At 44.5% G+C, this 17,250-nt stretch overlaps 2 protein-coding genes across 2 annotated transcripts; both read right to left on the bottom strand.

Moving 5' to 3' along the window:
- Positions 1-1,539: 1,539 nt before the first annotated feature.
- Positions 1,540-4,872, bottom strand: LOC131259246 (proton-associated sugar transporter A-like). The gene is made up of 5 exons (XM_058260690.1): positions 4,562-4,872; positions 4,225-4,487; positions 2,802-3,059; positions 1,847-2,736; positions 1,540-1,764 (listed from the first exon to the last, which is right to left on the bottom strand). The coding sequence occupies exons 1-5, from the start codon at positions 4,870-4,872 to the stop codon at positions 1,540-1,542; spliced, it is 1,947 nt and encodes a 648-aa protein (XP_058116673.1).
- Positions 4,873-7,740: 2,868 nt separating this feature from the next.
- LOC131269357 (proton-associated sugar transporter A-like) lies at positions 7,741-10,149 on the bottom strand. The gene is made up of 5 exons (XM_058271711.1): positions 10,137-10,149; positions 9,780-10,035; positions 9,058-9,629; positions 8,052-8,983; positions 7,741-7,968 (listed from the first exon to the last, which is right to left on the bottom strand). The coding sequence occupies exons 1-5, from the start codon at positions 10,147-10,149 to the stop codon at positions 7,741-7,743; spliced, it is 2,001 nt and encodes a 666-aa protein (XP_058127694.1).
- Between the last annotated feature and the right edge of the window lie 7,101 nt (positions 10,150-17,250).

The following is a 17,250-nucleotide window of genomic DNA, read 5'->3' as shown; positions in this document are numbered from 1 at the left end:
TTTTACAGAAGCGGCGGAGCAGGAGGGAAAAGCCGATCGGTACGGTTTAGATTCCGCCGCTGTTGTAATCGATGGAGACCCTGGATGGAGCTGCTGAATGCTCGTGTGTGGATGTTACTGTTCGGGGCTCGGGAGGGCACGTATGAATTGGTAAAACTAAGTACAACACGTATCATCGCGATCTTGCGTTGACGTGGAATACAGCTGCCAACACAATGTTGTACCAATTGTGTGCCTTCCCATGTTTTATTTCATACCGCCATGTCGGCAAGGAACAGATTTTGGTGGCATGGGACTCTTTTTCTTTCTTTCGTCACTTTATCGAGATGTGATAAGACCGTCGATGGTGGACTTTTGTATGAGCTTGTCGATGCGTGATAGCCTAACGAATGGTGTTCCCTAGACCACGGCTGACCGGATGACTCACCATAATTTATTGTCGTTAATCGCAATGTTTACTGCTTTGGCGATACGGGCTTCCGCAATCGGGTGGAGACACATGGGAACCGGAATAAAAATGGGCACCAAAAACATTTCATTGATAAATATTCCTAATTAAACATTACCGTTCATTAGGAGTCAACATTAGCGCACTTTAAAAATAGCCACATCCTTACAGAACAAAAGTGTGCTGATACCTTTATCTCAATGTTTGCATATCCGGGAGATTACGATACAACGAGATAATTTGTGTGCTCGAAGCTGGATCGGCACACGTTACCATTCTGGTTTGTTGGAAAAGGAATTAAACGTGTCTTGAGGCATCGTGCCGACCGTCATTAACATTTATAGCTGTTGTTTATACGCTGCAAACTCCGGAATATTCCATATGCTACGGTTACGTTTTCTTTGCGTAAAAGTACAAGAATATTGTAGGTTTAGTATTTATGAACAGGAATTTCAAATCAAACAGTTATCCAACCATTGCGAACTGCTTAACAAATCAGGGCCGATAGATTGATTGATTAGTTTTCGATAACGTTTTCAATTATCGTTTTGGGGGCAACGATAGTCAAAAAACACGTGTGTAAAGTTTAAAATTTATTTCCGGTATTGCGTGCTGCCTACCTTCCGGCGCAATTAGTTACTGGTGGGATATTTTCACCGATCCTCGTAGACTTTGTCGTCCTGCAACTTCTCTTCGACAGAATTGGATGTCATTACCACAGTATTTTGGGATGTAAAACAGCAACGTAAAACTGGACTTTCTGGACTGGTAAAACTTTCTTTTTTAAACAATTTGACAAAATCTTTATCAACAGAAACCTAAATGTCGCAATTCACACTTCTAAAAGAAATTGAAAACTATACTATCCATAAAACCATTGAGTCCCATAGCCTAGTGGCCGAAGAATAAAGCGTGTAATGAATACTTCAATTTTGGTTTTTAATAACACAGCAAATATCAATTTATTACCAACTACATACAATTTTCTTATCTTAAATTATGAATTAAATGACTATCACCGTAATGTAAATTATCTGATGCAGGTAAAGATGGGTGCCTTCTAATGGTATCGCGCAGGCATCATGGTGCGACTAGAGATCCAGATACTGGATCTGGGAGGCGCACAGTGCCGCCATGAAGTTACAAACACTGGCAGTGTAGATGACGGAGGCGGTCGTTCCGGTTAGCGTCACGAGTGGCCCCATCGAGAGGGAAAGGATGATCTGCGCCACGAACAGCATGCTGCCGATGAGCGAGATGTCGGCGGCGAGCCCACGGCGCGGTTGAGTTGAGTTGGTATCGCCACTTGCGTCCAGCTGTGGTTGAAAGTAACGATCTGTGTGGTTATAATTCAACTCCATAAACTGCAAGAGTAAATTATTTATAAGATTTACAGACCCATCCTTTCGCGTGGTACTTTGCCAGGATGATGTATGGCATCGTGTACAGAAAGGAACTGACGATGCCGCCGGTAGCGCTGAACACGTACACGGTTACTTTGTTGGGGAACAGGGCCATGATCAGCATGCCGAGGGAATCGATCAGCAGCCCACCGCAATAGACGGTCCGTGCTCTGAACCGCCGAATCAACCTCTCTATCACACACGAGTACGTGGAAGAGGCTATGGCACAGATGGCCAACCCAAAACACCCGTAGCGGACGCCTTGAAGGTATAGGGCGTACTCGTTGGAGTCGGAGTTTGCCATCGGGTCACCGCCGAACACCTTCTCACCAACAAAGTCCGTAAAGTAAATGCTATAGCTGATGTGGCTCATCCAGCAGAAGAGATTCGTCGCGCACAACACCCCCAGCGCGGGCGGTATCCGGGAGGCGATATTGAAGAAGTTCTTTGCCGTACGTGAGGTTCTTTCATTACCCATGAGTGACTCCTTTTCCGTGTACCCGGTAAGGGTGACGTGGTTATCGTTCAGTTCGTGCTCGTTGTCTAGTAGAGGTAATAGCGAATCGGCGAGGTCTTTCCTTGGCGCGAAGAGTTTTTCTTCGCTGGTGATGTGCTGCCGCTCCTTGGCAATGATGCGCTCGGTGAGGGGCTGCAGCAACTCGTCGCGCTCCATGAGAGCCAGTGGAATTTCTCGAAAGCTGCACACCGTAACGGTGACACTTAACACGAAGATCATCATCACCAGAATAAACACGGTGTTGATGTTGCCACCAAGCAGCTGGCCCAACATCGTTCCATCCCAGTCGATCGCTCCGATGAGGTATCCTATACATCCTCCGACTCCGGACAGTAACGAAAACATGCTGCAAGCCCGCTCGTGATCCTCTGCAAATTATCAATTGGCCACAACAATACTTGACGATTTTCAAGCACTCTAACAAACCCCTTACCTGGTAAACTAACATCCAGCAGGTACGCCATGGCCGGTGGTTGCGTAGAGTCGGCACAAAAGTCTAGTAAAATAGTGCCAAGGATAGTGAACACTATGGTCCATCGGTAATGGATGCTAGGCGTGGTACTAGGCGGGGTGCTTTCAATCTCTGAGGCAGAGTTGATCACAACAGAGTTGCTAAAGACGGGAACTTCTGCTTCTCCGATGTCACCCAACCAATGGCCGATGGTTTCTCCAAATGGGAGCAAAAGACATCCTGCAAAATAGAGCCACACGGTTTAATTTATGTTTGTAACGTAATGTATATTTTTTGTTGAGTGATTTAGATGCATTCTCTAAAATTCATGTTTGTTTATATAGAATGTACACTCCATCAAAGAGGAACTCCATAAAATATGGGTATACTGAGACCATTTTGTAATCTAAGCTTCAAAGCAAGGTGCTTTGAAATTTCATCATTTTATCACTCATTTTATAATGTTGAATGGATTTCGTAGAATGGAAAGCTGGACTCCAACGACCTTTAAAACCAAACACAAACTAACTGGCAGTGTCTGAGCGATAAGTGGCGTAGCATCATCACGTATACGTATTGACAGTTTCATAACCTGCTCTCGGCGTGATAACTACATGGCAGCACCGCACGGTCGATTGTCGCGATTAATACAGCTGCTCCAAGTTCATTGTTAAATCAACTTAATTCCACTAATCACACAATCCGCTCTATAGCGTTCGTTTCGGATACCCGTTTGTATCATTACGTGGAAACTCCAGTCACAACATCCGGCGGTTGGTGTTGGCGATCAGATCTCGCGCGAAATCTAAGCGTGAAAGCAACTCACATGTATGATGCTGTTGAAGTTGGAAGTATGATGTGTTAGTGAACAATCATATGATTTTTGATTACTGTTTCGAGCAGTAGCTCTTCTTCTGCACTTCATCTATTATTACTCACTATTTCTAATTTGATTCGTTAACGATTAATACACTACAAAAAATTCCACTAAGCAGCTGCTTCATTTTTATGAGAACTTAATTTAGTTTACCAACACTACTACTCACAAGTAAAATTGTGATGTAATTAAAAACAAATCTCCCGCACCAAGTACACAAAGCACACTTGTTTACAAAAGCGAGTTAGTTGGTTTCTTTTTTCTTCCTTTCGCTTTGTTTCACGGTATAGTGGTATCAAGGACACGTTCTATTCGTCTGTTCCTTGGTAAGGCACACTGTGATTGATGTAAAACTGAACTCAACAACACGTTTCATTTCTGCATATTTCAGTCGCCCAGAGGATATGGGATTGCACATGGACTGCGTGGATAGATTGATTGAGATTCATCCAACAAATGGTCACACTATACACATTAGTCCATCGGAGTTATACACCACGCCACCAAGTCGAAAACACTGGCACTCACCTAGCACGAGTCCTATGCCCAGCATCATCAGGACTGGGCGGCGTCGACCAAACCTCGACCGGCACCGGTCACTGAAGGTGCCCAAGAATGGAGAAACGATGAAGCCGATCAGCGGTGAGATTCCCCACACGACCGTCATCAGCTGGTGCTCGATCCCGATGCCGAGCAGGATCGGTGTTACGAACGCCGTCTCAGCGGAGTACATTATTTCTATGCCCATACTAACGAACGACAGTCGTATTAAATCCAACAGGGACTTTTTCCTATAACGCAGGGAAGAACGAGTAAAAGGGTTAAACATCGTGATCGAGACGTCGAGAAAGGGTTGAACTCTCACCGGAAAACGTGCGAATAATCATGCCGCTGGTGTCGTGCATGTTCTTCCCGTGCTCGCCGGAGTTCCCATGCCACTGCGTCACAACCGGATGCTGTTGGGTAAGGGTCGCAATCCTTTCCGGTTTTAACCATAGGAATGACATCATCATCTGCGTCGCTATCCTCATCGTGATCGTCGTCGTCAGTGAACCTCTTGGGTCGTCCAAAATTGCGCTCGCATTTACGATTTGGTCTGGACGCGACAAGAGCCACAGTGCTACTGACGACTGCCGACGCGAGCCAATTGTAAAACCTCTTAATCTCGCGCAACATGTTACGGTTTTGTGTTGTTTTGCATGTAAATTGTGCACAGCGCGATGCGCTCAAACGAAGGGTAAGGCGCACGCCATCAAGGACGGGACGAACTCTGTATCTCACACACTCTCACCAACAAGCCGTGACTGGCTGTCGCCGAGATTCATAGACAAAACCTGATTCCGGAGGTAACGTCACCGTCGCGTGTCGGAAAGGTTGCTGACTTCGACTGACTAAAATCACCCCGCGCACCGCTTTATACCACCTCCAAAGAGATGGATGAGGAAAACAAACAACCCGGAACTCACACCGACTACAACCCTGCCTTCAGATCAAAGTAAATCTTCACGCGAGCTTGATCGTTCGATCGTCAAATCGCTACTAAAAGCGAACAAAGGTGTCGCACGTGGAATTACATTGATATGTTAAGCTTGCCGCGTTTATGACGTAGCTCCTGAGGGCTCCGTAGCTGAAGAGACACTAATCCACCCTCTATCCTTCCCGCTGGTGCCTAGCGTTCTGAATGTGGGAGGGAGAGAGTAGGGCGATTCTGCAACGAGACAGAATGGTTACAGTAGTAATATATGAACTCACGGTGCATCATCCGGGTGTTGGTAATGTACACATTAATTGATAGAAATAATTACATCACGTATCGCCATGATCTTGCATTTCAGGAGCGTGTAATGTAGCTGCTATCACAATCTTCGACCATTTCCTTCTCGTGTTTTGTTGCACTTGTCGACACTGTTATGGCAGCAGATAACTCTGAGTTTGAATGAGGGTCGAGGATGCCTGATGGTCCAGGGACGGTGTTCCCTAGACTTAGGCTGACCCGATGACTCACCATAATGTATTGATAGATATTCAACTGCTGAACTTCAAGAAGATCGGGAGCGGTTCGTCCGATTTTACTATTACCACTCTACAGCGGTAGGGTTTATTTTCAACTGGGGCTTTAACTTAAGTGATGCGCTTTTATACATACGTATTGTTTCAATCCATTCTCACTTAATACGCCTAAACGCATTTTGGAGGGTAGTGTAAATTCATTTATACCTTTACTTCTTCCTGCCATATAAACTTTAGTGTGATAACAGTGCTGGATAGGTTTTGTATCGAGCGTACATGCATATGAAGTTCAAGAATTAAGACCAATTAACATGTTAACGCTACCTTATGTCTCGAAATTAAGCTCTTGCTGATATTTTTTACTTGCGAATGAAAGTTGGAGAGTTTGTTTAAATTAGGCCCTTTATTGGCCATTTACGTTCCGTTCCAGTTGAAGTTTTTTGTCTACTTGTTCGATAAAGCAGCCCGGCGAAAGAAATGCTAAGGTCGTTTTAAACGGAAGAGCTTTGTTGCAAATAAACGAAATTTTTATTGTTTTAAAAAAGAATTTTTCGTTTTTTTCACTTTATGCACTTTATTGTTATTAATGAATTTATGCAGATATTTCATTTCTAAATTTTTCGTTTAAATGAGGGCGCGTTATTGATGCTTTCTTATTCATATTCTCGCAAAGGATATACTTTTTTATATTTTTCTTTGTTGCTGTTATCAGCGAAACACATGGTTACATATTGAAGCTAGACGAAACATGAAAAAGCTGTTGAACAACAATTTATTCATGAACTCTTCTAAATCAACAATACCGTTGACAAGTAGGAAGTATAAGAGCACGTAAACAAAGCAACATGCTTACAGAATAAAAGGACGGTGATCCTTAGCTTAACACATGCATATCCGGGTTATTGCGATACAATGAGATAATTTGTGTACGGATCGTGCCTGGAGGTTGATCGGCGCACGTTACCATTCTGATTAGTTGGGAAAGGAAATTTAAACGTGACTTGAGGCATTCTGACGACCGCGATTTACATTTATAGCCATTTTAAAAAATGAACGGTCTCTAAAGAATCCAGAATGTCTCATAAATTAAGGGTTTCTTTTAATTAGCGAAATGGTACAACTACATCTTTGCTGGACAATGCTACGGATTTCCTAGCTTGTAATTGTTTTCGCATCGTATTGGGTAAGATTAGACCAGTTGGTTTCTTGCATAAAATTATCCAACAATTCAAACAGCGTGTTTTATATTTATCAGCTTACATTGCACATGAAACAATGATCTAACCCTTTGATGCTGCTGAAAACAACTGCTTTCGTTAGTTTGATTCATAAGCTGTTGGTATCGTTGAGAGAATTTTAAAACGAACACGTGTATTAAAATTAATTTAAAATGTATTCCTTGCCTTGCGTGTAGCCTATATTTCGGCGTGAAGCAATCGAGGCGGGCAATTTGAATCTTTGCTAGTAGACAAAATATCCCAATACAGTTAAATAATTTGATAATTCCTTGCTTTCCATATTATATAGTTATAAAATTCTTCAGTTTGTTATCGACTTCTGAAAGTCTTTATCGATATAAAACACAGTATTGCCGCATTTAAACCGCAAACAAAAAGGTATCAACAACGTGTGTCGGGTAGTAGCTTAACAGACAATTCAGCTAAGATGCTATTTATTATCGTAATTCGCTTACATTTGTTAATAAATACCGTACCGTAGATCATCCTCCCCGATCGCTCACCGGCCGGGCCAGAAAAGCGCAGAGTTCACTGAGATAGTTTATTGCTCCTAACGTGAAAGGCCACCAAAAACACTGCGAGCATCAGGAAAGCCCCACAACAAACGTGAGTAAGAATTAAATAAGTGCAGGGAGTATCCGGCTCGTTTGCCGCGAAAAGTAGAGTACGAGCAGAGGCTGGTTTGTAGGTGCAGGTATCACATGTACACGGAAGGGACATCGTTCCCTTACGCTCTTCTTCTCAGAATTATTCTATTACTCTCTTTCTCTCTCCGCCTGTCCGGGATGAATCGTCCTTAGAGATCCATGTACACCACCTGCGTGGCGCAGAGCGACGCCAGAAGACTGCAGATACTGGCACTGTAGACGACGACAGCGGTGGTACCGAACGCGGTGATCAGAGCTCCCATCCCGAGCGCCACGATGATTTGTGCGACGAAGATCATGCCCCCGACGACGGCAATGTCGGTGGCGAGTCCACGCTTCCGTTCCTGTGTTTCTGCGCCAGCCTTATGGACTTTGAACTGCGTGAAGAATGAAGAAAGTGACGGTGCTTATAGATATCTTCAACTTTGAAGACTCGCTTTGTAATCCTGTGTGAACTTACCGTTCCCTTGGCGTGGTATTGGCCGAGAAGGAGGAAGGGCATGGTGAAGAGAAGGGCATAGACGATACCCCCGGTCGCACTCAGCACGAAAACGGTCACCTTGTTCGGGAAGTACGCCATGCAGGCCATACCGACCGCGTCGATGAACAGTCCTCCACAGTAGACGGTTCGCGCACGCAACACCTTGATCAGCTTCTCGATCGTGAACGAGCAGGTGGAGCAGGAGAGCGAGTAGATGGCCATACCGAAGCAGGCATACCGGACACCCTCGAGGAACAGCTTGTTTTCCTCGGAGAACGACGGCGCAGCCGGATTACCTCCGAACACCTCCTCTCCAACGAAATCGGTAAAGTACAGTGCGTAGCTCAGGTGACTCATCCAGCAGAAGAGATTTGTGACGCACAGGATGGCGATCGACTTCGGCATCATGACGATGCTCTTGATAAAGTCCTTCGGGCTCATCTGCTTCTCTTCATCCTCATCGTCGTCCTCCTCCGCCAGCTCGACCGCTGCATCCTTGACCGGAGGGTTCCGTTCGACATCCACCAGCGCGTTGTTGATCTTCTGCGGCACGTTCAGCTCGGGCGACTGAATACTCTGCAACTGTGCCGTCAGCGCCTTGCTGACTTCCCTCACGGTAAAAATTTGCTTCTCCCTGCGTGCCTTCTCCTTCTTCACCACGGTCTCCGTAAGGGGGCGAAGGAGCTCATCCGCCTCCAGCAACGGGAGCGGGATCTCACGGAAGCTTGTAAGGCTGATCGTAAGGCACACGGCGAAGATTATGACCACCAACGTGAATACGGTCTTGATGCTACCCCCAAGGAATTCACCGAACGATGTCTCATCCCAGTTGATGCCACCCATGGCATATCCGACGGATCCACCAAACCCGGCCAGGATGGAGAAAGTGCTGCAGGCGCGTCCATGGTCCTCTGGAGAGTGGAGAGATGGACACAGTTTTAGTTGAGGATGCAAGATCACAAATCCGTTAGTGAGTAGAACTTACCCGGTAGACAGATATCCAACAGGTACGCCCTAGACGGCGTCATGCAGTTGTCGGCGTTAAAATCCATCAGAATCGTGCCGATGATCGTGATCACAATCGCCCACTTGTAGTCTAACCGATGTTCGACGATTTCCTCATCGACGCGGTAGAAGTTGTACCCTCGCAAGGCTTCCGTCGCCACGGTTCCATTCAGATCGATCAGTCTCGCTGCGACCGGGTCCAGAATGGACGACGCCGGATCGACCACAATCTCGCCGAGATCCCCAAACCACTCGCCAATGTTCTTCCCGAACGGTACCAACAGGCAGCCGGCTATCAGGCCGACGCCGAGCGCGAACAGAACGGGTCGCCTCCGGCCAAATCTCGACCGACATCGGTCGCTCAGGCCACCGATAACGGGTGACAGGAAGAAGCCGATCAGCGGCGAGATTCCCCAGATCATCGTCATCAGCTGGTGCTCGATGCCGATGCCGAGCAGGATCGGCGATACGAACGCCGTCTCGGCCGAGTACACAAACTCCATGCCCATGATGACCGCCGAAATGCGGATGAAGTCGAAGCGGGTTTTCCTCCTGTCGGTCGAAAGGGGTAAAGAAGTAACAAAAAAGATTGTTAGTCACACACGTTGATTAGCAAATTGTCTGTGGTGCTGTATGAGCTTGGGGCTGAATGGCTTGTTGGATTGTCCCGAATTGGTTCTAAGGCAGCGTTTACACCCTTACCTGAAGACGTGCGAGTAGTCATGTTTCTGTCGGCGGGCATTTTCCTCACGCGCTTGGCGCATCTCCCGCACGACCGGATCGTTGAGGAACTCCGTGTGAAAGTTGCTGCCACCACCGGCCACCATCGTGAGGCTGTTCTGACCCTGCGTTCGAAGGTGCTTCCCACCGGTTCGGTTGCTCGTACCTGGTCGCGACTGCTGTCCACTGGACGTTCCCGCTGCACCGTCTTTGCCTCCGTCCGCTCCTGAGATTGTTTCTGTAATGCGAATCAGGAGGTAGACATCGGGATTAAGGATTGGATGTTATTTGACGAAACGAAACAGGTTCGATGACGGAAAGAAGACGCCAGAAATCTACCATAACCGTTCATGCTGCAACACCCGCAAGTTAAATCGCCGGACAAAGCGCTAGGAATGCTGTTTACAACACGACAACCACAGCACTAAAACCTTCCCGAACCGGAACGGAAACCAACTGACGCCCTAATTCCTCACCAAACCCAGGCTCACAATCGTCGGCCTGTGTAATTGAGGCGAACGCGGGTCGAAGAATGGGTGGAGATTACCCACGAAACACACACACGACATCCTCCAACGATGACCGATTAAGAGCCACCGTTCTAGCAGCCGAGGCATGACTGTGTAATCGGGAGGACGTATTCTTTTCCTTCGATCATTTCACTCTTCTTGCTTTTTGTTTTAGGCTACACCAAAACATCTAAAAAACGAAAGAGAGAGGAAATATCGACGGTTCCGGGGACGTGGGAAAAAAGCCTTATTTGATAGGTTATCAGTGGTTCCTTTTTTCCAATTAGCGTGATCGGGACAAAATCGGCTGTTATGGCTACTTTACCGACGGTGTTTTGCTGCTTTTAGAACTATGATGCAAGTGAAAGGAAACTCGAACGATAGTTCAAAGAAAACGAGCGCGAAAGTTACCAACAAACTTGTCGAAGGATAGTACGTTATAAGCACTTGATAAAACTCACTTTTCATGGTAGATATTTTACGAATTTCGGGTACAATTTTAACAAACAAAAATACTCCAGAACACGCCAAAGTTGGGAGAATTGTTGACGTACTGTATTTTCACGAGCGCCGCCTGCTAGATTGTTTTGCACTTCTGATTCTGTACTGGTAATGTGTTGGATTATTTGTTCTAGGAGAAAGTTTGAACCTCGAATTGCAGTGCAATATTAGTTTTGTTTCATATTTTCAGCTTTTTGCACAGTGCTTTTCGGCGCAGAAGGAAATTGGTACAATTAGCATTTAATTTAATTATCTTCTGTCGTTATTGAATTTTATTACATCGTTCCATTTCGCTTCTAAACAGCAATATGCTGCAAACGCTGCTAGCAACATCTTTCACATTCCAACCGAATTGAAGCGTTGCAATAAACTATCGCCTTTTCCAGCCAACCACAGTGTTACCAAGTTACGTACGATGACTCGTTATTCCATTACACCGAGGAACTATTTCCCAGTTCCCGAAGTGCCGCTTGCTGTCCCGAGTTCGGTTTTACACCGAGCATGCATGGTGAGCCTCTCACTATCTCGGGTGCCTTTTATTGGCATTCTTCATTCTTAATTTCAGTTTTATTTTATTTTATGATGCACTGACAACTACACGCATCCCACATGCCTTTTCGGTTGCTACTGATAACCGGCTTAGGGCCGGCTGGAAGCTCCTCGATTTGCCGCTCGAATGAAACCAAAATTATTGCTGGGCATGTTTTGCAGCATTCGACAGCATGTGAGGGAGGTATTTGAAGTCCTTTTCTTTTATTTATTTCGTTTTTATGAGACATATGATTAAATTCCTTTATCGTCAAGGGTATCACAAATATGCATATTAAAATGTTGAACATCCTATTCTCAGTGATAATTGTTAATAGGTTTAGGATAACTGAAAACCAAACCCATAATTTGAAATGCGTTCATAATATTTAGTAAAATATTTTAAAAAACAATAAAGGAATATTCGGAAGTATCCTAAATGATTTAAGCTGTTACTTCTTTACTAGTATTTACTACTTTTACTTAGTAGATTATCTATGATGAATTTTTTAAATGAATTTTTATCAAAATCATTAATCATTCTTTGTATTTTTCTTCTCTTTTTCTGTTCGAAATAGATTCTGGCTAGTTTTACAGAACATTGAGAAACTTTGAAGCTACGCCGCGTGGTGGCTAATCAAACGTCCTTCCAAAATCTTTTCCAACGGGCTCGGACTCTGGTTTAACAGCGCCTGGGTGTGGGTCTTCACTTTCAAGCGGTTCGGATGATGCGTGAAAATATGTAGCAGCCGCCTGGGAATATGTTGCCCACGGTCAGGGTAACCGCAATCGCTCGTTAATTAGCGAGAACTTCGACCCTGTCTGGAAAATGTTTCGGCACCTCGACGCTCGCTGGTGGAATCGTTCAAACCGAAATCCCACTAACAAGCGCGATCGCGTTATCAATTAACAAACTGCACAAACCGCAAACACCCAAATGAGCCAATCAAGCGGACAATCGATCGAACGTCGCTATCAGCGGCACTATTTTCGTCCCAATTAATTCGCACCGATCCCAGGGCGGGTGACCCGTTTGATTTTAACGGTGGTACCGAAATGATTTGCACACAAACCGTGCGCTTCTCCGGCCCGATCATTAGACTTGCTGATAGGCCTTTCGACGGGCCCCGGCAGCAAGATTGTTTACTGACAACGAGACACGAGAGGCCGATAAGGAAACATCTCGTACTCTTATGCTTCTGCCAACAGGAAACGAATTCCGTCACCCTGACGAAGCGAGAACGCTAAGACACAAATCGCCCTCACGGGATGGCCGACTGGAGGAGTTTGAAGGGGGAATTTACTGCCTGCGATCCAAATCCAAACAATCACATGGTGGTCGGCTAAAGTGTGACCGGCCGGTTTCAAGTGGTAAGCAAAACGAAACTTACTGTCCCCATTCGTGAAGGAGGGGCTGTTAATACCTGTTTGCAACAGCATTTTAATCGCTCCCTTCCACTTCAATGCAGAAAAGGCACCCGCGCACCAGACGACCCGGTGTGGAGTTCGCGAACCGTTGCCCCAAAGGCAATGGGTGCTACAAATGCACCCAGCTCCGCCGAAAGGGCCGCAAAATCCCACCGCCAATTTTCAAGTTCAAACCATCGGTTCCACGGTGCCGTTCCTCCCTAGGAGCGGCGGTTCATGGCCTTTACCTGAAAACACCTGAGTTTCCACCGTCTACATAACCCCAACCGAGTGCTCCAGGCGTAAACATGATGCTTCGGGTGGAAAACAACGGCGCGGCGGTGTCTGGAAACGGCGAACATTTGTGTCAATGTCTCGCTATTTGATTGCTGGATTGATTTGCGCAAATGCGCGTCGGTTTGTTTTCGGCAACCTGTTATTATTCCCCTCGCAAAGGTGAGTTTTAACATAATTTCCTTACATCTCAATTGCATTGTTCCAATGTTTTAGCAAAGTGCTGTGCTAAGTTAATTTACCAGAGCTTCACACAATTTTCTGCTAGCATTCATTTGATTTTCGATCAATTCTATCGCCAGAATACCAATTTAATGTGGTTGCCTGTGTTTTTTTTAAAAACTGTATAGCTGATTATGTTAAAATTCTATAATTTAACATTTACTTCTAAATACTTGTAGCAAAAAACCAAAAATTTAACATGCTACAGTTAGAGGATAAAAAGAATTACTAAACGTTAAAGTTAGTGAATCATTATAAGCGCTCCTTGGATAAACAAACATGTTGTATTGATTCATATAACATTGAACTCGGCAGTTGACCGCCAAATGACAAAAAGCGTATTAAAATAACAAAAAAAGATTAAAAGATAAAACCCGTCATGAACGTGGAAACATAAGCGCAATAAATAAATTAGAATCATAAATTACTTTCAACTGGTCCAAAGAAGTGATGGGAAACAGGTTGTGTTCCCTCAACTTGGCCTCTTCTAGCAAATCAATTGTACAATAGAAAATAAAGCACACACATCAACTTGAGGTCATGCCCAGTAGTGCGGAAGTTCACTGTAACCAAGGTGCATGGTGGAGGTTTATCTGTCTCTCGTGGAGTCACTTTCGTCACGTGGTTGAATGAATTTTGAGCTCGATTTGACATACGCAAGGGATAGTTGACCTGATAGGTCAGATTGCTGGGTTCGGCGAAATTGTAAACTGTTGTCCAGGATACTGAAGTCACTGAAGCACGCATGATACTCACCGTTCGCAACACACGGAACACTTCCAATGCGAGTCCCAAATTCACGACCTCGGCAGTCCTTGGTTTGGGAATGTTCTTGTCACTACTGCCTTCAGGCGTCGGTTCTTGTAGCCGATGAACAGGGACACTTTGCTCATAACTTTCGCGCACTGCTCGGCAACGACCGTTGGCTGGTGGGCACCGATGACTTTCCCCACGGAAAACTCGCTCACGTGCCACTCGGGCGCAATTGTTGCTTCGTCCACCTCGATTTGTTTCACTTCACTTCCTCTCACTTGGTCTCACTGTTCCGTCCCTTCCTTGGCGGTTCCAACGCGTGGAAGGATGTTCTCTCGAGCCACGATCCACACTAGCCGGTTATCAAGCGCACACTGAACGGTTCCTCTTCGGAGTAAGATTAATTTATACAAAGAAGATGCCCCATCGCCATTATCGCACCATCGGTCCCGGCCGATCACTTTAACGTACCGCTGCACTTGAGCTAGACCATCCATGCATCTTACTTCTCTACGTGCTACAACTATGTGTATGTGTGTGTAGGTATTTACGTAGGGGAGAGGGTGGTTTCGTAGAAAATCGAAATCATTTTTCTCACAGTCCGATAAATCGTATCAGTGAAGCTGCATCTCGCGATTGTCAAGCTGGGCCAGTTTGTCCCGGAACAAAATCACGTCAATTTCGCCGGTCGGAGACAGTTCGCGGGAACGTGATTTGCCGATGTTATTTTCGCTTATCCGAACGGCCGTGGCAACCACATCTGGACGTTCGTGGCAGCCACAAGACTGGCAGGTGGTGGATAGAGCGAATCGAAACCGATAACCAACCAACTGTCCAACCATTCGTCCAAGGTCACCCAAATGCGGAAAAATACCGGTCGGTGATTCCCTTCGAATCGGTTCAAATATGGTCGATGGCTTTCCTAAAAATAAACGACTTTACAAACATGTCTTGGCAAATTAGTTAAAAATCGAATAGAAGCCAGTTTGAATGAATTAAAATTATCCGAAGACTGTTTTTTTATTGTGAATTATTGAAGGACAGTAAAAATGTTTTCCCATTTCGGATAGTGTTTTTAAAATATGTATGATTTGAATAGAAAATTACAATAAATTAAAACTTTTACTGCTTTTCCAATGTTTCGTACAAATTTACAAATATTTCAATTAAAAACAGTGCTAAATTCCGAGCGTTGTATTCAAATCAATTATCCCGCGCAGCTAAACATTCCAAAAGATTAAACTTGAAACACTTTTTTATAGTCCTTGCTAATCACACATTTTTTTATATTCCTCGGTCCCATCGGACTGTCCTAATGAAGTGATCTCAGAGTAGTACCAGCATGACATAAGTAACGTGCAAAAAACTGTTAACAACACTGTCGCTTGAAGTTAGTTAGAGGATGTAATCTTTTCATTTTAAACACGTAAAAACATTTAAATAATGTTAAACTCTTTATGGCATCGGAAAAATGTATGTAGTTAAAAATGGCATTAAAAACTACATTGTTTAAAACACTAAAAGTTGAAAGGTAGTACCCAGCGCGGGGGATGATAATTCTTCCCAGTAAATCTTCCACACCCTCTGATCTGAGCTGACAAGCGTACTCTCTTAAGCAAACGAACCGAGCGCGTCCCATCGATTCATCCAGAACAATCTTTCCCACGCACTATCGTTGTGTACCGATCAACAGTGGAATTCTTGTCGCTTACCACCTACTTGTCGTTGGTCAATAAGGGCCTCAACAACGTAAAAGTGCTTACCGAAACTACCGAAACGTCTAATCGTGTATTATTTAATCATCACCGCGATGAAAATTGAAACTGTTTGCGTTGTTTTGTGTTCTGTTTTTGTTCCGAACACTCGCTGTGGCATTAAATTGATACTTTGCTTACTTAGAGCGTTCGCCAAAACAGGGGATGCCTAGTAACACGCTCGAACGCAACTCTTCCGCGTCGCCGGTTACCACGGGCAGTGCTTCTTAAGCTCTTAAGGAGGCTAAAACGTGGACCAGCATTTGAGACTATCGAAGAGGGTGAATTAAGAAAACAATGTAAATTGTTTAATATAAAAGGATTGAAAAACCAAGGTTACTAAACACTAGACAGGTTGCGACAGAGCAGTTTTGCTCGGAACCATTTTGGATATCTTGTTTATAATTTGTCTGTCAAAATAACGGCGGTGTTGTTGCGGTTTGCAGGAACGTTGGAGATTATTTAGTGGCTCGCATAAAAATGCTTCTGTTTCTCTTCTTTTGGTTTGCTTGGACCATGGACGTATAGGTTGTGATAAGCGTAAGATGTGAGAAACAACATTGCTCTCAATCGTACAATCGGAGGAAGAACCCAATGTGTACAATGAGTTGATCTTGAAGAATGATATGAACTTCATCCATTTGTACGTCCCCAGTAAAAACCGTTTACGAAGTTGATCGAGGATTTAGTCCGGAAATCAGGAACACAACGCGTTTGCAATGTTTAACGATGGCAAGGTCGGCCCCATGACGGACATGCTCGAGAGTAAACTGTTACACCCGAACAAGTGGAACAAATATATCTACACCTAACTTTGTGAGTTAATGCCCATGCAGTAGCTTGTATGAGACGGTGTTCTACATCAGTCATACGTGGCCTCTTGCCGCGACATGGATAGCCAGACAATTCGTAAAGGAAATTATCGAAGGCAAAAAAAAAGAGTCGATCAACCATCAGATTAATGATAGCACAAAGCTGCGCGAGGAAGGTCGTACGCTAATGCCCCATTTAAAGACGTGCTGCAAAAATAATGGTCAAATGAAGCTACGGAGCAACGGAGTTTGAAAAAATTTGAAAATGTCTGTATTCGTCGGTGATACGGCACTGAGCACTATACGTTAACAAAGGTACGTAGTCATTCTAAGATTAAGACATGGTTTTTGTTGTTATTACCGTAACAAACGGAACAATTTTTGTAGAAGATGAAATTATTAGTATGAACCAACAAATTTTAATCAACTCAAAGATAGTGTTCAATAGATTTCGAGTTCTCTTCTCTGTAAATCTGTCCCTCCACTAATTTTAATAATCTGGTTAAAGCCTTCTTTGATTGAAAATAGCAGCGCTAACAGTTCATTTTTTTTTTTAAATCTTCGTTATTCCAATCCGAACGTAAACAAACCATTCCAACTTGTTTGTCAAATTTTTCTTTCATTTTTTTTGTCGTCAACCGGTAAAAATGTTCTATTTGTCGCAACCTGTCTA

Source organism: Anopheles coustani, chromosome 3, assembly GCF_943734705.1.
Source record: "Anopheles coustani chromosome 3, idAnoCousDA_361_x.2, whole genome shotgun sequence".
Lineage (NCBI taxonomy): Eukaryota > Metazoa > Arthropoda > Insecta > Diptera > Culicidae > Anopheles > Anopheles coustani.
This window is presented reverse-complemented; position numbering and strand designations above follow the sequence as displayed.

Coding starts and splice junctions, on each gene's coding strand:
- LOC131259246 (XM_058260690.1), bottom strand. CDS start 4,872: ATGTTGCGCGAGATTAAGAGGTTTTACAATTGGCTCGCGTCGGCAGTC. Junction 3,060..4,224: donor GGGCATAGGACTCGTGCTAG/GTGAGTGCCAGT, acceptor TCTATTTTGCAG/GATGTCTTTTGCTCCCATTT. Junction 1,765..1,846: donor AGTACCACGCGAAAGGATGG/GTCTGTAAATCT, acceptor TTTCAACCACAG/CTGGACGCAAGTGGCGATAC.
- LOC131269357 (XM_058271711.1), bottom strand. Junction 8,984..9,057: donor GTTGGATATCTGTCTACCGG/GTAAGTTCTACT, acceptor TCCACTCTCCAG/AGGACCATGGACGCGCCTGC. Junction 7,969..8,051: donor AATACCACGCCAAGGGAACG/GTAAGTTCACAC, acceptor TTCTTCACGCAG/TTCAAAGTCCATAAGGCTGG.